Source organism: Trichoplusia ni, chromosome 10 (genome assembly GCF_003590095.1).
Source record: "Trichoplusia ni isolate ovarian cell line Hi5 chromosome 10, tn1, whole genome shotgun sequence".
Taxonomy (NCBI): Eukaryota; Metazoa; Arthropoda; class Insecta; order Lepidoptera; family Noctuidae; genus Trichoplusia; species Trichoplusia ni.
Genome location: NC_039487.1, coordinates 5,256,003 through 5,280,706, shown reverse-complemented (window position 1 = coordinate 5,280,706; position 24,704 = coordinate 5,256,003). Strand labels below are relative to the sequence as shown.

The 24,704-nt window shown below is 33.5% G+C and overlaps 1 protein-coding gene across 1 annotated transcript; it reads left to right on the top strand.

Moving 5' to 3' along the window:
• Window positions 1-7,132: 7,132 nt before the first annotated feature.
• Window positions 7,133-14,134, top strand: LOC113497974. The gene is made up of 2 exons (XM_026877831.1): window positions 7,133-8,424; window positions 13,103-14,134. The coding sequence occupies exons 1-2, from the start codon at window positions 8,383-8,385 to the stop codon at window positions 13,640-13,642; spliced, it is 582 nt and encodes a 193-aa protein (XP_026733632.1). The 5' UTR covers window positions 7,133-8,382; the 3' UTR covers window positions 13,643-14,134.
• The last annotated feature ends 10,570 nt before the right edge of the window (window positions 14,135-24,704 follow it).

Genomic DNA, 24,704 nt, shown 5'->3' with positions numbered 1-24,704 from the left:
CTCGGGTGGTCGCGAGGAACTTCACACAGCTGATGTAGAATGAATCACTTTCTCTTGGGGTTGCCAACAAAATTAATTGACCGTCTTACAGTTCCAGGCAACCCCGAAAATCTATATTTTTACAAATAAATTAGTTTATTTAAAGTATATAATGTATCGCATGTAATCGAGGAAACAGTTATTGGAAATAAAAAAAAATGTTTCCGAATTTAAGATAGAATATAGTCGTAACTCATAATTAAATAAGGAAGCCATGAAAATTGTTGTTGCACATAAGTTTATTTGGGAAGTGGCGATACATTTATGTAAAAGAATATTTATTTATTCCTAGAGTACTACTAGTGCACATGAAATCTTGCGTGAATTTTGCTCTCGAATGCCCGATGTTGTTGTTTTTTTTAGCTATTTGTCTTATAGAAGAATTTATTACGACATTTCTACTGGCTAGATTATTTAGGTATATCGGCCTTGACACGGTAGTGCTATAGGACCCCGAATAACATGTGTTGGCCCAACGTAACACTGTTATGAGATCGGGGCAATAAACTATGTGAGATCAAATTAAACAAACGAATTGGGGCAACATTATCTTTTATAACGGCGATACAGATTTATAAGAATAAAAATAAATAGATATTTTAAGAATAGGTGATTTGAGTTGAACAATACATTTTACATGCGGGCTGCCCAGGACCGGGATGGTTGGCGCTCTTTGGGGGAGGCCTACGTTCAGCAGTGGACGGCGATAGGCTGAGATGAATGATGAATTACATTTTAAAGGAGTCGAATATCTAGTCAAAACGTTAGTTATAATAATACATATTTAACAATTATTTATTTACTTGCGTAATTGAGACGATGATACATTGATTTAGAACATCCCCATCAGCATGACTCATCAATAATTTGATAATTTATTATTAAACTTCACGGAAATAACGGATTATCTCATATACCGTGACTAAGAAAAACTAAAACATTAAATAGAAAATGATGTGTAAACGATATTTTATACAAACTGTGGATTCGCGAGAAAAGGCTAACGAACTGAATCTTTCGCCGTGACCTCATTTACATAATCTACGAAATCAGTTTCCTCAATCAACTACATAGAAAACCACCTGAGTCACACGTGAAAACTAAAATATAAGCAAATCGCGAGAAACAGGTAAACTTGTCAAACATCATATCCACTCTTGAAAATTTTGTTCGGCTTAAAGCGCTTACAAACAAGAACTACTGTATTTTTTTATTTAGCCATCGCTGTCCCACTGCAGGGCAAAGGCCACCCTTAGGTTTTTCCACTCATTCCCGTCTATTGGCTTTTCCTTTCATTATTTGTGGTATGCACCTAGTTCGTCGCGCCATCTCATTAGAGGCCGAAACTACTGATTCAAATTAAAAAAAAAATGGTACTCCATTCATCAATTAAGACTTTAGCTTATAATATCACGCTACGACCAATAGGAGTAGAGCAGCAATAAACCATTTAACAGAAACGAGAGGAAAGTAAATTAAATATTACGCAGACAAACACAAGTCACAAAAGACAGTCATATTATAAAACCCGAAGATATACCTAACAAAAAAAAACGTTTCGTGGAACTTAAGCTTGTTAAATAAAGATGTACTACAGATATTAGAGAATTGTGAATATTTTGGTAGTATTGTAATGGATCGTATTAAATGCGGTTTTCCTGTACGGTTCCCGTGAAGATGTATTAGCAGATTCAGTGCCAGGTTTCCAATATACGTAGGTATATTATTATTTTGTATACAATGTTCTGAGAACATTCACCCTGGGTTTTTTTTTAAACGATTTTTGTCCGTGACAATGTTTCTAGTGTTATATTGTGATATGGAAAATTCATATTATATTTATTTGAATTTTCCTCACTATTATTGAGTGATTAATTAGGTTTTTCGAACTTCGTACGTTATTTAACGGTAGATTTCGGTAGATTATGAAGTATCAATTTAAACCAACGAAAGATGAGAGGAAGTGTATAAGACTTCAATAATTTATTTATTTTTCAACATTATTCTTGCTTTGAAAATGTGTGTTGTATCTTCCTAATGCATGTGCATGGTTCTTTATAGATAATTAAAAAATCTAAAAATCATGATTAAAATTATCATAAGAAAGTATTCCATAATTCATTTACTTATACGTAATAAACTTTCATTTAACATCACGTTAAAAAGAGAAAATAATTTAAATTGCTGAACAAGGTCTTATACACCGTAAAAACATTTTTAATACTTTTATGTAAAGTAATTGGCACTAAATAACAAGATTAATATTTTATTGAATAATGTCGACAGTTAATTGATTCATCGTTCCTTGAACAGGTTGGATCCAAACGCAGGCAATAGTAACGCGAACGGTGTCAATGATGTAATTTGGGAGTTTTGTTTCTTTTCATAATTATACTAAGACACCAATGACAAACGGAAAAGGGTATTTTTTTATTACTAGTTTTGTTTTTATATATCTATTGGAAAATAATAAAATAGTTATGCGCTGATCTGGTTCAGAAAATTTGTGAATTTCCGTTTTACTATTCTATTTGAAGTGTTAAAGGTTGGGATTTCGGTATGTATCCTTTCCAGGTAGGTCACAGAGAGGTCACCTTGCATAGTCCCTGTTACGGGTCACGGGAGCCCAATGGTATTTAAACCTTTGAGGAGCAAAGGATTACATCAGATTTATATGTAGGAATCTATAGATGTTTCTATCGGTAAAATGAAATTCTGCAAAAGGTGTTTGGTTTGCCAAAACACTCTGATCTTAGTGCTTTTGATTTTAAGAGACGCTTAGCTTAAGTGGATGGAAAAATCTATACTAATATATAAAGCTGAAGAATTTGTTTGTTTGAACGCGCTAATCTCAGGAACTACTGGTTCGATTTGAAAAATTCATTTTGTGTTGAATATATAACATCACGCTGTGACTAATAGGAGACAGGGACACGAAGACATAATGGAAAAGACGGAAAATTCTAACCACGTGGATGAAGTCGCGGGCAACAGCTAGTCTATAATAAATATTTAATACAGAAATTGTCCAAATAAGCTCGGGCTTAAGATCAAATACTACAAAAAAAACTGATTAAACTGACATGAAATGAAAACAAAAAGATCAAAATAATGAAAGTGATCTTTGTCTAACTATTGGATACGACAAACTCAAAATATAGACACCATTATCTGTGTCAATAGCTGAACGTTTAAAAAAATACAAAAATTCAAAATTACCAAGTCTTTTCACTTGGCGGAGGTAGAAATCGAAAGAAACCGAGTGTTCGCTTCTGGTTGCTATTAACCAAGCTAATTAGTGGCGTGAAGAGAGCGTGACATTGGACGAAAGTCTGTAAGTATGGGGCTGCGAGAGTACGGTTCGTGGAGCTGGTTCAAATGATACAGGGGATCTGTTTCAAGATAATTGATGAGGTATTAGTGGTTGTTGACGGCACGGAGTTTATTTTAATCTTTTTTTTTTTTTAATAGCGTCTCCCGCAGTGAGGAACTTAAATCCTTGTGTCGCGGGGTGTTTCACAAACATACAAATCACATGCACAATGACACCCAGTCTTAGAACAAGCTTTCGTGGATCGCACAAATGCTTGTCCTACGCGGGGATCGAACCCGCGACACGACGCGCACAGTGAGTTTGGCTCTGTGACCTCAACCACTCGGCTATCCGTGCAGTCAATCAGAAATCTACAATAATATTATATAACGTTAAACTGTTTAAGCGTGTGATGGATTTCTAGCTAAGTAATTATTATTATTACTAGTCTAAAATAATAATATAATAGAGCTTGTGTTATGAGTACTAGACAACTGACACAGAACAAATGATAATGACGGTTGGATGAGATGGATTCCCTTTAACCGATATAGTTACTGGCAGTTAATGAAATAGATAGTAGAAGAAGACTGGGAAGGACTTTGCCCAGCAGTGGGATGTAAAAAAATAGTAATATATTCTAGTGTAAGTGCTCAGTTGCAGGATAAAGTACTAGTACAGTAAGTGTACATGTGAATACGAAATACAGACATATCTATAGACCTAAATAGACATTAATTAATTGAAAATCAATAAATCTATTCTTAGCAAGCTATTTGTGGTTATAATGGTTTTAATAGCGATGACATTCACTTTTAGTTGTTAGAAAAACAAAGTCACTTTCAAAGTCAACTCGCTAATCACCCTTTAAACCCAATTTATTGTTCGAATAAAGACGGAAGCGGCCTCGAAAACAATAGATATTGATCACTAGCTACATAAAAATAACATTGAAGTTTAAATCCATAGCCATAACAGTTTCGCATGTTACCTAAGTTCAAGGGTAACCTGAAACATGAAAAAAACGAATATTATGTTTTGCTATTAAATGAGGCAAAGGTTTAATCACGCGTTAGTATTTATCGGGATTGCCCGACTAGTTTCGGACCCAACTGGAGTCCTTAATCATGAGTTCAAGTCATGGAACAAGGAATCCGGTTGCTTCTGAACCTAGTAGGACAAGTCGGTAAACCATTGCATCATTTAATAATGAATCATATTCACGAAATTTACTATACAAATATGCATTGTAGTTATTATTTAATCTAAAAAATCTAACGAATTGTAACCGACAGCGAAATGGGACGGTTGACATGGCCAATGAATTGAGAGAACCAGAATGTTGTTTTCACTGAATTTGTTCTATTATGGATAATAAATAGGACAGAAACAGTTTTCGGGGAAATGATTAATATTAATGAGCTTTTCGGTTGTGGGCCACAAGTGGGTCAGTGAGCGCTGATGCGTTGACCTAGTATCGCACCAACGCTTGACCACCATCCACCATATTCCATGGAATTGCTTTACTCAGAAACGAATATAAAAAAGAAAACTGTCCATTACATTTACGACTTGTTTTGTCATTCCAAATGATTACGTTATATTACGAACGTAAAGAAAATATATTTCTTGTAAGAATTTACGAGAAACGAAATTAAATGTACGCTTTCCAAAGTAATTTAACTTCTTTTCAACTAGTCTATGAAGAGTGAATTAATTTCGCTCAAAAAACGAAAATCTTACCTACTTTTACTCTCAGAATGTTTACTCACATTCAGTTTAATATTACAGCGCATTTATTTTATTCATGGCATCAAAGATGGCTGGCTCTCAGGCCTATGACGTCACAAACAACAAGAGCCTCTTCCAGCTATAATTACGATTGGCAGGAGAATTACTGTTCGCAGATATTTCAAGAGAGTATCTACTGCTAACAATATTGATAGAACACAGACGCTTATTATACACCAAGACACATGGCCTTATGATCTGTTTAATCAGATGAATCAAAAACCCAATCGGATATTCTAGATAGATAGAAACCTGATAAAGTAATCAATCATTTAATTAACTTTTGTCTGGAAAAAGGACTAGACAAAATACTGAAGCCAATTTCGACGCAACAATCGCAGAATCTAAAACCTACTTTCGATTTCCGAACAATTCTTTCAAGCCTTTCGAATAGGTTCTAAACAAAAACTTTTTCTAACCTTCTGAAAAAGAAATGTCAATAGATCTGGCTCGCTGCCGCCTCTGTAAGCAGCATTGGGCCCAAGTAGGTCAATACATTATTTATAACCAGCACGTCGGCTCACTCGTAATCTGCAACGATTGTGACAGCGTAAACAATGCCTAGCTGATACTGTAACGTGTTACATGTCGGCTATTGCAACGTCACATACATTATTATTTAATACATTATAAATAACTCTTGATTCGAAAATCTTGATACTGCGACGCGTGAGATTGTAACTCAAGATTTAGAAGTAACTCTAGTTACGACTTAAAGCAAATAATTAAAAAAGCTATTTATTTTAAATACCAGAAATATATGGAAAAGGTGAACTTTTATAAATGAAATAAATGAAACTTCTAGAAGCAGCGTGATATCTGACAGTTCTCTCTAAGATGAGAGCGACAAGACTGTATCAACAAGAAGCCATAAAGCGTTTGTTTTTATTAAAAATCTTCAAAGAACAGTCTTGACCACTTGTATACTTTACACACTACGATCTGGCCAACATCTCTCCTAGCATAAAGCGCGGTCATGGTAAAAACACCCATAAACTCTTCCATTACAGGGATTAAAGATTAATAAAAATGCGGTAAGATACAACTTTTCAAGTCAATACACTCATTAAACAAAAACTTTGGTATAGCGCAATTTAAACCTTATTGGAAGTATTCCAAACCCACGGTCACAAAGACTCTTTATTGTACTATTAATCATTTTTCTTTTAAGAACTAATTGGAGATGCGGGTTCGCTTATGGCTAGATCGTAAAACTATAACTAACGCTTGCAGGCTGGGATATTATCGAGTGTCTGAAGTCTGTGTCTGAAGGTAATATTACGTAAGAGCCAATTCCAAGTTTCGAAGTGAGAATAAAAACATGGAATGAGGGCGAGGCTGCAGTATTCCGCGATTTGCTATGCGAATTATTATCGAATCGATTTAATTGATGTATTTGACGTACGCCAGACACATCCGCGGCTCTGAAAGCCGGTGAAAGTATAATTTGTGTTCTGAATACAATTCCGGTAATTATTGACGCGAACAGAAAATGATCTGCGATTACAATGGATTTTTGAATAATTTTCTTTTTCGTCCAATAAATTGCATTTTAGAAAGTTTTTTGTAATCAAACTTTGAGGTGATGTAAAAGCTTAATTTGTTTCTTTTTGGAACATTTTTTTTCTTTGTATAATATGGTTATTTGCATAATTTTCGGTAATTTGTATGGACGCGATGGAACAATAACAGATACAGACTATTAGGCACTAACGACTAACTATTGTTATCGCGGGTGAAGTGTAGGTACTTTTAAGCCGAATCGATTACTGATGAACATTTCATCGCTTTGTCTTGAGTCTGTCGGTCTTAACTTACATTTCAGAATATTGTTACTTTTAAAATTAATTTACGCTAACTCTTGTTCGTATGGATGAACCATAACATTTCCTGCATATTGATGTGGTTTTTGCCCACATTGTCACTTCATATGCTTGATTTATATCAAAATAACATGAATACAGTTAACCTATCAAAATATTAGCGGTCGCAGACCTCACCGCGCTGGTTTTGGAGTGCAACACTTAACCAACTATTTACGGCCAACGGTTTACAGCTCGTGTTAAGGTTTCAGATGTAAATCGAGTTGTGACGTCAATGCGCAGGAGTGCAACTATAACCGGACCGCGTAATCGACCGACTCGTAAAGTATACTGTTAAAAGGTTTTTTTAATAGTAGATTTGACCGCATTTTGTGTTTAAATACTTAAGTAAAAACAGTAGTCCGGCAAAATTGTATATAGATAACAATGACAACGAAAAAACACGTAATAATTCAAACTTTGAGATTGTATTTGAGCAGTAAATCAAAAACTGTATCCTTTGTATACCCCGAGTTAATTTTGAATGTACAAAAGGCTTTTACGAGCTTTGTACCATGAAAAGTCATCGCAACACGATTCGTTCGGGAACACTGTACGAGACACATAACAACTAAAACAAACAAATATTCACTTCAAATTCGCTCCAAAAAGTTCAAACGATTCAAATTTAGAACATAAATTATTCCGTTTAAAGTGAAGTTCAGTTAAACAAAACGTAGAAGTATCGTATGTCCTTTTGTTTCGTTCAGAAATGACTAAGCGATTAAGTTTAGAAATCTACTGATTTGCTTGGCAGGGAAACTTTACGGGACCTTATGTTTACAAACTAATTGGTGTATATTAAATTTCCAAACCGCTAAGTCTTGACGTAATACAATAATATACAACACCATTAACCTGCATGTATTAAGTCTGCTGGTAAGTATCCATTACGTGTGGCCGTAAAATGAAAATAACTTGAGGCATTAGTAGTGTTATATGCCATTGTGATGCTGGGAACCAAGTTTGTTCCCAATTTGTTCTGAGAACGCGGTGACACGTCCTGACATAGAAATGGAAAGGATTCGTTGCTCCTAGCAGCAGACGGTTTTAGATGGGCTTCCCCGAACTATATTACATGTACCTTTAAATACGAAGGCGTGACTACATGTTAAGTGGAAGATACTAACGCGGCGTCTTCCTGAAACCCGCCCTCTTTCCCACTCCCGACCTATAAATATGACGCTGAAACGTATTCGCTTCAGTCGTTCAGGAAAGCTCGGAGTGTGCACTGTGCCAAATCAAAGCGTTCCCTAGTGACAACGTGTTACAAAACTTGTTGACAACAATACATTGTTTTATTGAACTCACAGTTTTACAAAGAATAAATTTCGTGTGATTTTTGGATTGTTCAGTGTTATATCAGAGTGCTGCAACATGTTGGACAAAACCATCCTCGGTGGTAGTTGGGAAAGCGTGGTAAGTAACACTTAACAATTAAAGTGTTCACTTTATTACTTGTGACTGCGGGTAGTGACATTAGCCCAGATGTGTATCTGTCGTGTAATATAAACACGCCGAGCCCACGGATTACGGAACAGAGCTTGCTCGGTGGTCAGAGCACCGGTAACTATTACGCAAAGTGCATGGTCACTTTAATGCGCTTAAAAGGCAACTGACTTGTCTATGCTCCCTGTCATTGAACTACAGCGCGTGCGTGCCCGCCGTTTGAATATGGAATCACGTTCTTTTTGTGGTAAAGCTCTTGACATTGCCGCTTTCGGTCTCACGGCTACCCGTTTAAAGTTGTGAGCATTATATAAATCAATGTCCAATATCGATCTGATCAAAACGTACGAGATTAATCGTGAAGATTACATCCATCAAAAGATTTTGTACGGTTCAGCGAAGGTTATCGAGTTTTTAAAAGCTGTTTGATAGTGAACTTGATAAATTCAACTTATGTAAAGGTTAAAAAATAACTTTCTCTTATTTTAAATTAAAAGCTTTGTTTGTTAAAATTGAATGACTGAAAAAATTGAAGCGTAGCGTAGGTACTAGCAATTACAATGAAAATTGAGTCCCTGATGTTGCTAATGGGCAGTTCCTGCGCTGTTATTCGCAAAACGGAAGCGAAGCGCCGGAGAAAAAACAATCACGCTTTGTTCGAGCAGAACTCTCACGGCGCACATTGTTGTAGAAATTCAAGTGTCATTTGAAACGGACTGTTATTACTATAGCACAAGAATATTCAAATTGAGTTGAGTCGGACCACTCGGGACAAGTAGGTACCAGGCATTTGAAAGTGATAAGTTGTCAAACAAACAATCCGTTGTCAAAACTTGAATATTGAATTATTGACACTGGTATATTCTAATTCTTGAACCGGTATAGCGAATTTCGTAAATACTTTCACCAGTTAAAAGTATCTGGATGCGACTAGTTCGATATTTTCGTGTTGTTACAATCTAAAAGCCGTCATCGGTCCGGCTATTCCGGTTTACGATTTCGAAAGTGGTGAACACTGATAATGACAAACGACGATTTTAAACGAAATCTTTTGAAAAATACGCCGGATATATCACTGCCATTAATAATTTAATAATGCGAAGTCGGTCAGGGCGGTGAACGATTAGTCAATTTTTAAAGTGTAATTATTTGTGAACATATTTTCGTATTGCGTAACGTTTTAAATAATTTTCGAATATTTATCAATGTTGAAATTTTTAATGCTTATGTATTGGCTACTGAATAAGTCAGTATAGTAAATGAATCATTCGGTTATTTCTCAACTACTATGATTATTAGATTTGTTAATTTCATAGCAAATAGGTTTACGGTTTTCGGAAACTAATATCTTGTATTTAGATAGACGTTTCCAAACTTTAATACACCCTTAAAGGCTTCTATCCGACAAATTAAGCTTTATAGCAGTTATCGACTGAAATTAAAAGCAATAATCATGTTAATTAAGGCAACATCATCAAAACGATAATTCCTTTGAACTTTAATGAGTAATTCTCAAATAATTTCCATCTTATGTACGTATAAATACGATATATAATTGTGCAATACATAAAAAAGATGTTGCTCATCAGAAAATCATAGTGATGAAAAACTTGCGCGTGGGCATCGCGCAGTTAGTCAGAGTAATTACTACGTCATATTCTAATATTAAATGTCGCATCAATAGATGAACTTTATCGGTTATTCACCCTTTAATACGTCGTCAAGTCAAACAAAAGACACTACTTATATTCCAGATTATAAATATGTAATTCTTTGTTAAGTATAGGCAAACAATCTTAATTTACAAGGATAAGGTAATAAATTTAATAAAATTTGAAGATTATTTAAAATTTCAACTTAGATTATCATAATCCTCAACTAAAACTAAAAATAAATACTTAAATTGAAATCTTAAATCGAAACAAGCCGAGATCAACGCTCAAACTAATTGTGTGTTAAACTGCACGTAACCGTTTACTAAGAATAGCGGCCTATACTTGAACCGATCCCAAAAATAGCCCGGGTTCGTCTAATGTCGAATATGAATAGCTAAACGGGCTGAATTCGCGCAGGCCATCGCGTAAATTAAACCCGTTTAAATGTTTACGTTACGCAAACTTATGTTAAATATATCTCGCAGTTACCGTCTCTGGGTAAACACTGAAAAAATAATGTTTGGAGTTATTTACGCGGGTTACAGGTTGAACACCGGGAATAAGATTGCTTTCTTATTAATTAAGGTATTTTTCGATATCGTTTCGCTAGTCTGTGTGGGTTTGAGTGTTCAATTAGTGAAGATAAAGTTATTGTATCGGTTCATAGAAAGATCGTCATAGTTCGGTAATTTGTAAAAATAGATTCAGTTATACTGTACGAAAACTCAGAGATTAATCAACGAACAATGGATTAAACTATTCTACGATTAAATTATAACATGTTGCAAGGATTAGGTCAGTAAGAACAAATGATATCACGATAGTAAAAACAAAATACCGTTAATAAGTAACGGCAAAACTAGAAAGAAATTACAAATTCAAGCTCGGAGCATTGAGTCTAGCCCCGAACATTACCTCTCATAAATTCAAGAGGACATGAGTACATAGCTGTAAATAAAAAATGTATGCCGTGTTTTTGCACAAACTTCGAGCACAAGAGTTAACGGTACAAAAAACCTGAGTACGACGTGCATCAGATGAGATGAAACTGTAAAACAACGTACGGAGAGTTCATTTTGTGTTGGACTGGTATGAAAATTAATCGCGGTATCGAACCGATTTCTAATCTTGTTTCCAATCGGATACATGTTTCAATTAATTAATTAGTTAACGAAGTAATTAAAATCTTAAGGACAGTTTTATAAAATAAGAATTGCATAAGATTAGTTTATGTAGATCGGCAATTGCACACATAATTATGCTTAAAATTTACTTTCTAATTTTAATATTTGAGCAAATTCTTCAAGCTAATATTATTTACGAAGGTTGCAACTTCCGGAGACCTCAATATATTATAAGTGCAATAACAAATGCGTAACGATACGTAATAAACACGTTGCAGCCGTACAATAATAGACATTGCATTGAACGTTCTGATGCGTACTCTAAAATAACCTGTGACAAAATTAACAGTGCCTTTTAGTTATCACCTTCACAACTATAATAACTTCCACAAATAACACGGAGTATGCACGAGACAGAAATACTATACACATTTTGATGTGGTATTACAAAACGGGTGCACGAAATAGGACACGCTGTGCCATCGAAAGAGTAGAATGGATACGTCGCCGCGTCACCGACACTCACCCGCGGCCGTCGCGGCCATGTCTACCGCGAGCATGATGGACAGTAGAAAATTACCTGAAAACAAAAACGCACAAGGTTAAACGAAATGTAACATGAAAAACAAGATGCGACAGCCTAGATATGTGAGGTTGATTACTGTTTTAATTAGACCGTGTTAACTGTTCATAGGACAACTATTTAAAAATGACCTATTTTACGTTGTGACCCGAATTCGCAACACTGCACTGTTTTTTTTACTAAGCCATTAAAAAAAATGTTACACAAGATGAGCTGTCAAAAAACAAAGTCGTTCATGTTTGTCGTGTTTGTAGCGACGGACATTGAAATATACAATTTCTCTAACATGTAACAATTCATTTGGAAAGCAGTGTTTCTGATAATAGGATTCGAAGAATCGATTAAAGTAGAATTTTATATTTTTCAAGCGAGTTGCATGTTTGACGTTTACGAATGAATGTCCTATTTTTTTACAAAATTACTCAATGCGTCATTTATTTCAGTCAACACCACACATTTTATTAAAAAACATTGAATTCTTGGAAACTTGGACTATTTTATTTTCTGGTCGATATATCCATAGTTTTCTAACGTTCGATTTACACCATGTTCTAATGAAGTCCAATAATAACCCATCTATTTCAGCGTGACCCATTATTTGACCACTGGTTTGGCTACGTCACTCTCGGGTTTCCAAGAAAATCATAAAAATATTACATAATGATAAAATGTAAAACATACGAGTAGAAAATAACCTCTTGAGGGTTGTGCAAGCGGTCGTTAACGTGAAAGCTTTTAATACTTCAAACGGAGCATTAGCGAAACGTTTTCCGAAGGACATCCTTTAAAACATATTTTTTTTACGTTTGACCTTTTCCAAACCATTTTAATTGTTAATGCGACATCATAACGAAAAAGTACTTAAACATTTATTCTTTGTTTGAAACGGATTTAAGCGACCTTAATTTGATGAACGATGGAAAATATTATATTAGGGAGCTTCCTAGACGTTTCACGGTTGCAGTTAAAAATTAGAGTTACGTATAGAGATGACTGCCAAGTTCCCGCGGATAGGGACATATGGTGGTCTCGACAGGTGGCGCGGGCATGTGGCGGCACGAAGGGCCCCGGTGACGAAGTAAACAGCGTCGGTAACGGCCCTATTAATAATAGAAAGGGACAGATACACCCCGGCCTCAGTCTGACACGTAGATGTTTCATTGATACTTTAAATAATCCACAAGATCAGTCGGGATGTCACGCTAGTTTATGGGACAGCTGTTAGATTAACAGCGATTGCGTTGTTTATTCAGGCGATCACTAATCAGGTATTCGTTTCGTTCCAGGTGTCGCGAGACGACTACGAGATTGACTACAACTCGAGCCCGAGAGGGTCTCCACTCAAGGACACGTCCAACCTTCAAGACGAGCCTGGCTACTGCATCAGCCGCCACAACCCTAACAAGACGTTCCGCAGAGAGTCTGTCATAGCTTCGTGGAAGAGCCTGAAGAAGGAGAGGGAGCTGGCTTTAGGCAAGCGTTTTATATACGTCGATGCTGACAGTTACCAGGACTACTACGGCAGGAACAAGGTCAAGCGTTGCAAGAGCGACAGGACCCCAAACACAACTAAGTTGCCGAAGAAAGTTAAGCGTACATACTCTGTCCTGTACAGGTATGACCCCTCTGAGGAGAAGGTGGTTAAGGAGTACAAGTATCAGCTGCCTGCAGAGCAGGAGCAAGCCAACCGCCCCGTCATGCAGAAGTCTTATTCCGAACCTTTCTTAAGGCAGGAGGCTGCACCAAAGAAGAAGGTCAAGAGATCGTTCACCACACTCTTGAACATCAAAACGAAGTTCTTGAACATCTTCACGTCCAAGAGTTAAATTGCTGACGGAATTTAACTTGGATTTATTGCTCAATTCAATGCATTTTATGATTGGTGTTAATGGTTATTTACGCGGCCGTTTAGCCATTATCTAGTCAAAATTTTTGTATGAGATTCAATGACATAATCGTCTTATATTTGGTTGGATAAAAGAAAAACACATGTTGATGTCTCAACGTCAAAATTCTGATCAATTCTTAGTTTTTTATACTGTATTAAAAGTACCAAATGTATTCATTAATGTTAAGTTTAGTTTATAAATTGTGATATTTTGTGTGTTGTGATAATATTTTTAAAACATAAAGTTTCTTTGCTATAAGTTCGTCTTACAGTAACAGATAACTTTGCATTTTTATGATTATATCAATAACCAAAGATTAATTTATAACATTAATTGCTTGGATATAATTCTTTATGTTAAAGTCAACAGAAATGTGTGTTAACGTAAATGCAATTATAGAAAATCATTGTGAGATAATGCACTTTTATATTCTTAATAACAACTTTTTTATATTTTTGTATTTAAATATAATTAAAAGTTTTTTTTAATTGTACATCAGTTTTAGATACTACCATTTAAAGTTTATATTTAACTATATAAATGTACATATATGTTAGTATGATAAAATTATTTGTAGTTGCAAATGAATTCTTTATATTTGTCTAAATATAAATGTAATTTACAAATGTAGCTTAAATATATTCAATTAAATGCAATTTATTTTCAACATAATAAATTATAAATGTATTTTATAAATATTGGAACTGATAAAATAAATTAATAATACTTTATTTAAATGGAACGCAATATAATTGAAAATTTAACCTTATTTATTTATGATTATAATTTATAATCAATGGTTTCATTCCTATTGTGTAAGAAGCTTTACTTAGCATATATTTAAATAGCATAAGAAAAATGTAATTTATAACAATAATTAATATTGTTAGATTTACAAACATATCAATTATAATACTATGTTTAAATGTAACTGCATACAAGTTTTTGCATGAATGGTGTATGTCTGAAATATTTTAAAATAGATTTATAAGTGACTTATTATATCAATAAATATTTTGTATTATGATTGTTTTTGTGTTTCATTTGTAATTTTAAGCAATTGTTTTTCTAATGATCGAATATGGAGTTAAAATTGTAGAACTATAATCACGTCAACTAAATACTCGAAACTAATATAATAAATAACATTACAAGACTTTGTCATGTTCCAATGTTAAAACTGAACATTTTTTTAATTGTATTATATTTGAATACAACAATATGCGACTTACCACGTACAATATACATGCATTATTGAATACCAAAAGTAATTGATACATAAATCCCCGGCGGTCACAATGTACCCGTATAAATTGTAATTGTTCACAAATTAATCGAAGACCTGATAATTAACCATTGTGATCAGCATGAGGGTTGTGCAGGTAATAAAATGATACAACGAATTTGAATATTGTTTAATTTAGTTGAAATTGATAAATTAAGGACAGTTTTACAAAATCATTTTGGGTTTAAAAAACGATAAACCTAAAATACTAATTTACTAACATATTTTTATTACTTAAAATATTTATACAAGATTCACAGAGCACGACTCGAAAAACAGAAATAGCTTCAAAGAACAAATATTAAGACTCTTACTACGAATACACAACTAAAAGAAACTTTCCAAATCTTTCCATATCCCATAAACCGTATTTATTACACCATAATCTTAATACCAATTTGATAGCTATAAAAATTAACATTCAGTCCTGAATTTGGGTTAATAAATATAGGAAAGAGGTCGGTAGGGATATAAGCCAAATGTATTCTGAATAAAAGGCCATGCAAAATAGACGTTGGTTGCGGATTACATACCGTGACTCCGTTACATATTTATTTGGTTCTTTGTCTAACTTGACCGAAATGTTTGCTATTTTAAGCGGATTTTGAATTGAAAACTAATTACGCGGCGTTGTAAGTATACTTTTTTTGTAATGGACAAGTGACCTGATCGAAAATTCGTAAGACGAAAATGTCTAAACCGCAATATTGCATCGATAGCGCAATAAATAAATATTGTATTCTACCACATAAATGATAGTACTTTAATACTGATGTTTAAGCAATTTGTGCAAAATGATTCATTATCCATTCTAATCATTCCAAAATATCAAAAATGCATAACGCTAACATTCAAATTTTCACTTCTGCCGGTACTCCCGGAATACAAACCGGTGTTTTTTTAATAAAGACTTACGATTTCCCTTAATTCAAGCGATGTTCCTGTCTTTTATTTCAAAAACACCCACACACAACTTTCGTGTGTGTTAAAGCAACTGAAAGTCAAATTTGGTTTTAATGAAGCAAGTCTATATAATTGAAAGTGCGATTAAGAAGATTACTCACATCCTAAAGACTGTGACTGCAGTACAACTACAGAATAAACAGATTATGTTGTACATGCAAATGGTATTTATATTTAATTAACGCACGTCAGTAATTGCTGTTAGGTATTTACACAACAGGCAGGGAAACTTGTTACTGTTAAGGAGTTGTTATAGTAGTAAAGGTAGTCTGGTGTGTTGGTTACGAGAATTATATTAATATACGTTAAGTTATTAACGCCATCTTTGAGTTCTAAGTTGTATATTGGAATTATACTTTAAGTTTTATTTAAATATCAATGTTTTTTTGTTTGGAAGGTAAGAGATGGAAGGAATAGAGTAAGAATAAGTAATCGTATACCAATTTAACAATAATTGCTTTGATTAAAATTATAAATTGATTCGATATATGTAATTTTTCTGTCTATTATTTTTATTCTGAAATGTTGTATTACATAATAATATACCAAATTTCACTTGTCACAGCTAAGTATCAAACTTATAACCCTATCCAAAAAATTGACCTACAATATCCAAATTAAAAAGTCCCCTTTTCCAGCTGTGTAAGTATTAAGTGGTGCCTGGCGCGACCCGTGGGAACTTAGTCCCACATAGCTGGGGAAATTTAAATAAACAATGAGACACGTAGGCATCTGATCGGGGACCCAGTCTCGGATCGCTACCTAGACTAGATGTGGAAAGGAAATACGATGTAGATATATTCTTTGTGTTTACTATTGTATAGAAATGAGGTTAGATCTTTCTGTTTAATTATGAGTATTTAAAACAGGGTAACTTCAATATACAGAAAACTATAATAAATAAATAAATAAATGCGGACAACATCACATACATTGTTCTGAACCCAAAGTAAGTTGCTAAAGCACTTGTGTTATGGAATTCAGATACAACGAAGGTACCACAAACACCCAGACCCGAGACAATGTAGAAATGTGAATTTTTACATTGACCCGACCGGGGATCGAACCCGGGACCTCAGAGCTAGCGACACCTTGAAACCGGTGCGTACGCCACTCGACCACGGAGGTCGTCTATTAAAAATATAAGATAAGGATCTTCAGTAATTGCTTTTGAATTGTGGATCGCTTAATTCAGTTAATTTTCTAAATGTTCCATGAGCCTTATACAAAATAAAGCAATTATTTGTTGTAGTTCGGTTATCAACGATTGAGTGTAAAAAAACAATACTGCCAAGCTTTTTTGTTATCCTTTACTGTCGCAGTTGTGAGCAAAAGTTTCAGACTTTTGCTCACTTTTGTATTAAATAGTTTTCATAATACGACTTATTTGTATGTTTACTCATATTAAGATACTTATACAAACCGCTCATGAACGTCCCAAGTAATAATGATAATGAAAAAGACTATAAAAGTAAACGGTTAAAGCTTACTTCCGGACAAAGAGATTTTAATAACCGACATTTTTAATAGAGTGAAAATATCTAATGAAACATAAAACGACCATAAGGGACCGGTACGGTTAAACCGTGTTTATTTTCCTCTTATATCTTAACAAATGGATTTAAAGCTTTTTGGCAAAGCTAATCTATGGAGCTTTATCTTTTATAAGTATATTATAATACAGGGATAGGTTTAGAGGTATATAATGACATTATGTTGACAATCTTTTTCGTGAACTTAGTCGTCTTATTTGTGGTTTTAGAGGCACTTTTGATATTCCAACAAGGGAGTAAGAAACTTAGGTTTGGAGATGTGGTCAATTTGATTTTTGTCAGTTCAAGTGTACGGATGGTAAAATGGTATTGGTCATTACGCCAAATCCACTGTTCGCGACGTTTTGTGGGTTCATTCCTAAGTCATTCTCATTTTTCATCAGCTTCTGACTTTTCGTGGCTACGTACAAATGAATTGATTTTTTTTTTTGAAACAAACATTAAATAATTCTAATTTTTTAAACAACAATAATATCATCGTCACTAGTAACAGTGAGGTTATTTAACCTAGCTATTACATGTTTTATTCTTCGCATAAATATGATGGGCATCACAAAATTACAGTGCAACCAACACTGCGGGCAAAATCTAGCTCCAACACTCCTTTCATGTAAGATAATGCTTTACAAGTAATGTAAAGCCAAAAGCAATTCCATGAAGGTCAAAGGTCGCGGCTGAACAACGGGACCTTGACTCTGCCGTCACTTTAACTTAACAGGTTCATAACTTGACTGCAGTCAACTTGAATCACTTGATTGATAGTTTATTACCGTAATTGAAAGTACTCTGAGAGATTGATTGTTCTATGATTAATTAATGATAGGAAAGAAAAGAATTAAAGTCTAGGCTTTAGGCGTCAATATTATCAAGACTTCTTAAGTTCATGAAGTGACTAGGGTATTGGTATAGAGACTAGTAATCGTTTAATAGGTCATATATCTGCAGCTATCACATTTAATGTAAATTTTGTGTGTAAAAACAAGAATACGTACTACTAATGCCATCTGTAGTTTCAGTCGCGCACTACAAACAAACCGAATACAAAATCTATGAATAGAAACTTGGAAGCGTATCAAAACTTGTAATATAACATAACAACGTTTAATATTTTCATCCATAAAACCATTCGTTGAATAATCCACTTATTTAGATTTCAAAACAGTGCGAGTTAAATAAATAATCTATTTAAAAACACTACTAATAAAATAAACCTTAAAGTAAATAGGTCGTAAATTTTAACGGATTCACAACGCCACATTTTTATACATCTATATTTTATATTGCGTAACTTTTTTAATCTGTTGTCGCCGTAAATGACCGTTACATTTTTAAATATGGAAGGAATAAGCCGTTCCGCTGAACAGTGTTGTCAGATTAAAAATCTAATCTGACCAGGCGTATCGTGTATCGGTAATTATAGAATACAAGTAAACTGTGTTAATTACTGAATGTGTAATTAAAATAACAATGAAGGTCAAGGATTGTGCTCGGTGAGTGTTAGTCGGTGGCTCATTGTGACGCGAGTTTCAATGTCATTAATATTATGATTGCAATTAATAAAACTGTTACAGTTACATACCGGTGTCGGGTCTCGGGAAGAGTTTAAACCAAGGTCAAACCTTGACAGTCAATATTGTTTTCATCTGTTTGTTGTGTTGTTAGAATTTTCCATATTAATATGTCACAGGTATTATGGAACGCTTTTTAGTCTCCATGGAAGCAAAGCTTGTATACCAGACAGATAATTAGCAATATATAATTTAGAATCAATTTATAACTATTATAATCTATATTTCAACATATTATAGAAAAATCACACCTAAACACAGGACAAATGTCCGTGCCCATCACATAAACTTTTGACCTCAGAAATCAAACCCACGACCTAAAGTAAAACAGTCAAGGCCATTAACAACTAGTCCTTCAAGTCAATAAACATTGAGCTATTGTTAATGATAATGACATATTCGAAAGTCTTTTGTTTAGCCTACAATGATAAATAGTTTCATTGATTGATGTGTTTAAAATGGTTTTGAAGAATCGATATGTTGCCAATGTAAATAAATAAAACGTGGCTGATATGAGTTTAGTAGAAAAGTTTTATAAATAAATTGTTAGGTTTACTGATCTCGTCTGATTTCGTTGACTTGGTGGATATTTATATTAATTAATACGAAAGTTTATTGCCGGATAAACTAGGAGCTAGGTACGAGCTAGGAACTACTGACTGGACACTTTGGGGAAAACTTCGAAATTGAATCCATGGTGTGGCTAGCTTGGTCATTCTGGACACGATTTTGAATTGCGAAAACATCGCCTTTAGTACTCTTTTCGGCTTTCGCCAGTAAGTTAAGTGTTTCTATTTTGTATTAATGTTGTCAAACAGTTTTGAATAGTTTCAATAATAAAGTTATTTGTGAGTCAGTATCCAGTATATCACTCGGATTCGAAGTCTTATGAATTTACTAAATCAACTTCCTATACTAATAATTCTCAACTACTACGGTTGCCTTGGAAATTATTCTTCTCTCTCATTATAACAAGAAACAGACACAGTAAAATAAATTCAACTTTCCAACGACGTCATGCTTTTGTTTTTAATTTAAAATGAAATTGAGGAACTGTATCGTTTTATGTTTCCGCTCTCATAGCAATAAATGTCACAATGTTCGGTTAAAATAGTATGCTCTGTACATATAAATTGAATTTGTGCTTTAATTTCTAAAGGAAAGTCGTATGTGTATAAACACTGTCTGATTAAAAAGACTTAATAATCATATGTCCAGTGAGCACATGTCAAACTTACTTATCAAAAAGCGATTGATCTACCAAGTTTGTGTGCTAGTCAGACCGCACAAAATAAATTACTATCACGATAAACAAAATCGCATGAAAATTTAATTAGTAAGCATTGCAACTATAAACATTCTTACGCTTTTCTTACATTTTTCTTTCTGTACTTGTACACCGTTACCTATTTTTCGAATTTATTTCTCCTTTCACAGTCTGCTGGGAGAGATTTCTTAAGAAATAAGCAGTACCCTTTGTACACCTATTTCGGATTGAGTGTTAATTAAGTGATTTGTGTACATGACCTTTAACATAATTAAAGAACATATTGACCAAAAGTGAATCTATGTGCAACCCTACTTAATATTATAAAAGCGAAAGTAACTCTGTCTGTCTGTTACGCTTTCAGGTCTAAACCACTGAACTGATTTTAATGAAATTTGGTAAGTACAGAGATAGAGTTGATCTTGAGAAAGAACATAGGATAGCTTTTATCCCGGACTTTTGATGAGTTCTCTTGGAAACGCGATATAAACGACCTGGACGCGGGCGAAGCCGCGGGCGAAAAGCTAGTCAAGTATAAATTAAATGAATAATTACATAAATAAAACAATTCAACTTTTACCACCAGACATTTGTTCAAAAGCACCTTAGCAAGAATATTGTAGAGATCTCTAAAAATGTATTGCAGTTTAACTGACTTTGCTCATTCACTTTTGTTGCTGAACGTACATACGAAAACAAAAACAACGTGTTCGAAAGTTTTTATTCGCTTCAATGACTTTTGTGTTTTTTTCACAGTGTTTGCAGTTTGTTTCAGAGCGGGATTTGAGTGTTTCACTGGACTATTACCACAGCTATTACTATTGTTACCCTTCAAAATATACAAGGCAATAACAAAAAATACTTTCTAGGGTTTTGTGTATAGTTTTAAACTAACGGTCTTTATAAATAAAACTAGCTGACCCAGCAAAGGTTGTTTTGCCGAATATATTTTTTTCTAATTGTATTTATTTTTAATGCCACATTATAAAAAAATAAAAGTAAACAATTTAGTCCAAAAAACAAAATATTTTTTTTTAGTGTGAACAACCCTTATCACTTAGGGGTATGAAAAATGGATGTTAGTCGATTCTCAGACCTACTGAATAAGCATATAAAATTTGGTAAAAATCAGTTAAGTCGTTTCGGAGGAGTACGGTAACTAACATCGTGACACGGGAATTTTATATATTAGACTAATTTTCAATCTACCAATTAGGTAGTATATAAATAAATAGTAGGTGGTATCTAGTTCGTGTATTTAAGGTATCATCAGAACGATGGATTTATAATTAATTTCTTTTATTTTATTTCCTTAACAAAATAATTTAAGATGAGAAATCTTCAAGATATTTACAAGGAACTAATAAATTAAACACTAAAATTTTGGATTAATTCATATTTATAGTGTGTCGTACAAAAACAAACGAAGACAACGATTAATTTATTATATAGACTAGCTTTTGCTCGCGGTTTTGCCGGCTTGGAGTTCGATTATGACATTTGAACACTACTTTTTTAGAGTGCAGGATATCACGATAAGTACTAATTACTGTCTGTAAGTCTGGGTGACTTTGTGCATGTGTCTTAAATGTTTGTAAAATCCACAGCAACACAAGGATTAAATTCATTGGTGCGGAAGTAGTAGGTACTTAAAAAAAACATCATCTTTTTTTTAAATACATATTGTAGGCTATTTACTTTATTTATTTGTACTAAATAAAAACAAGTAATTAAAAAAAATATTATGATTGTCAAATTGTCGCAAATATTATTTTGATAAATTCGATACGTAATTAATTATTGTTTGTTAAAAGGAATCGGTTTGTCTGATCATTCATCGTGGTTTCCCGTCTTACAGCACTAGAATAATTTCGAGGATCTTCGTGCGTTCCGTCTTCGTATGTTACTGACATACACGTCTTTAGGGTTGACCATATTGTTCAAATTTCATTTAAAACAGGATAAGTACTACTGCAGTCTCGAAACCTATACTCTTTATAAATATATACTCTATAAATATTACTTTCTATACTGATATATAAAGCTGGAGAAGTTTGTTTGTTTGAACGCGCTAATCTCAAGAACTACTGGTCCAAATTGAAAAATTATTTTTGTGTTGAATAGACCATTCATCCAGGAAGGTTATAGGCTAAATAAGCTAAAGCTTAAACAATAGACGATCGCCGTATCAAATGCACTACAACCATTCATAATATTTAACAACCGTTGTAGATCTGTAGTCGTGTCTTGAAGTAATTCCTTCAGCAATCACACATGGCCGTCTATTACTATTATACTCTTTCATGTTAACCTCGGTAGTGACATTGACTTCAATTGGAATAACAGCAGAGAAAATATTCAGCCTTCGTCGTTATTATTTTGTCGGTATATAGATTAGGCAATTGAAGTTACAGCTGTGATTTAAGTGTGTTTTTGTTATTTCATATCAAACCTTGGGGCTATGATGTTTGGCACGATGTTGGATGATGCCTTGGGTATGTTTGAAAGATAATGAAATAGTTAATCAGGATAGATGACATGGATTAAGTTCCTCTTCCTTTCGCAATTTGTTGGACTTATTGAAGCTTATATCGCCTATTAAAGTATCGTTATTGTAGATATAGAAGTGCGACAGGTTACTACACGGCGTAGAGCTTGTCTTTTGACTGTCCTACATAAGAGGTAGGTAAACCTTTTATATTTTAATTATTACACACTGCCGTCTGGTAAGATCATACTTGTAATATAAAACGAACATTATGTAACGAGAATAAACTGTCAGACAGAGCTCGAATTTGCGATTATTTACTCAATTCACTACATACTTTTTTTTAACTTTCGACTAGGTCCAGATTTTGCGGTACCCCTTTTAATAGCAAATAAAATATTCAAAATGATTAAAGTGTTTTTTTTTGTACAACTGCTACTTAAAACAATTATAACTATACTATTAAGAGCTTAAACAAAATACATGCTTCGTCACTTGATAAAAGTGTTAAAGAGATTTGCAAATCAATTTTAGATATACATTTATAAGATCAAACTACAGTTAGGTTTAGTATTTATTTTGAACAGTTTCCTCAAATCTTTTATGGAGTCTTGATTTATGAGATTCCTATTTGATTGATCGATATTTTTTATAGTCTATTGTAGATTCTATAAGATAATTTAGCATTTAGATATTTTAAATTCGTTTTCCTTAAACACATACTTGCCAGTTATGTTAACTAGACTTAAAACTTATATATTGTTGTGATTATTACAGGATAATTTATCATTCGATTGATATCTAGGTACTCAAGACAACTCTATCACACTTTTTAAGATATGGCCGTATATTACATACGAAACTTATAAGAATGCCTATCCATAAGGCCCTAATTTGTACTTGTACGTAGCAACACCTGTCACGGTTTTTTTTAAACTTAATTGGACGTAAGACATAAAAAAATGGAATTTTCCCACAAAATTACGTTCACGTTGACATCATTCAATAATTTTATGAAATTTCAACGTCTAAAAAAGGTATGAAAGTCATAATTCACCTAATACAGGTAACATTATAAGCTGTAAAGTTAAAAACCTTTGCTTTTTATTACAGCCAATGTGTCAACGTAAGTCCATGTTCGTTTTCAAACCGTTTCGGTTCGTTACGTAATTTTTCATTAAAAATTGAATTTGGAATATATTAATTGGTGTATTTTTCATTCGCACTGCCGTTTATTTAAATCGACTTTCCATGTTTCAAATTGTGTTCGATTTCGGTAAACGCTGGTAAACGTTATTTATGTGACTGACATTCGGTTTCTTTGTGTGAAGATAGTTGTGTAATGTTTGTATAGGGGTGAATTACACTGTAAAGTTGAAAAGGCTCAGAAAATTGTGGCCAAATTGACCATGTTTCTTTTTCATTATGAATGATTGTTTTTTCAGTATAAACATCGATTATATCGTAAATGTTCGATATGACGTTAATTTTACATACCATATTTTTTAGTTCGTATCCTAGGACCAAGGGTATGTTCTGTAATTCTAAAAGACAATCAAAATCCAGCGGCTCTGTCACTCAGTTTTGAAAAAAAAAAAAATGTTGTTACCATTAATAATGAAAACAAGTTATCTTAATAACAAAATTAGCATAATTGCTCATTAATTCCATTAAAGATTGACTTAATTCAATATAAATTAGCTTTGTGTGTTAATCAGAGGCAGAATTTTGATGTGCATAATTTTGAAAGTAGACGACTTAAGCTTGCTTTCATGTTTTAAGACTTTAATGTCGGGAGTCTAATTAAGATCTGTTGAAGATATTCTTTACTTAATATTTTGTTCACATAAAAACATTTATGGTGTGTTTACCATG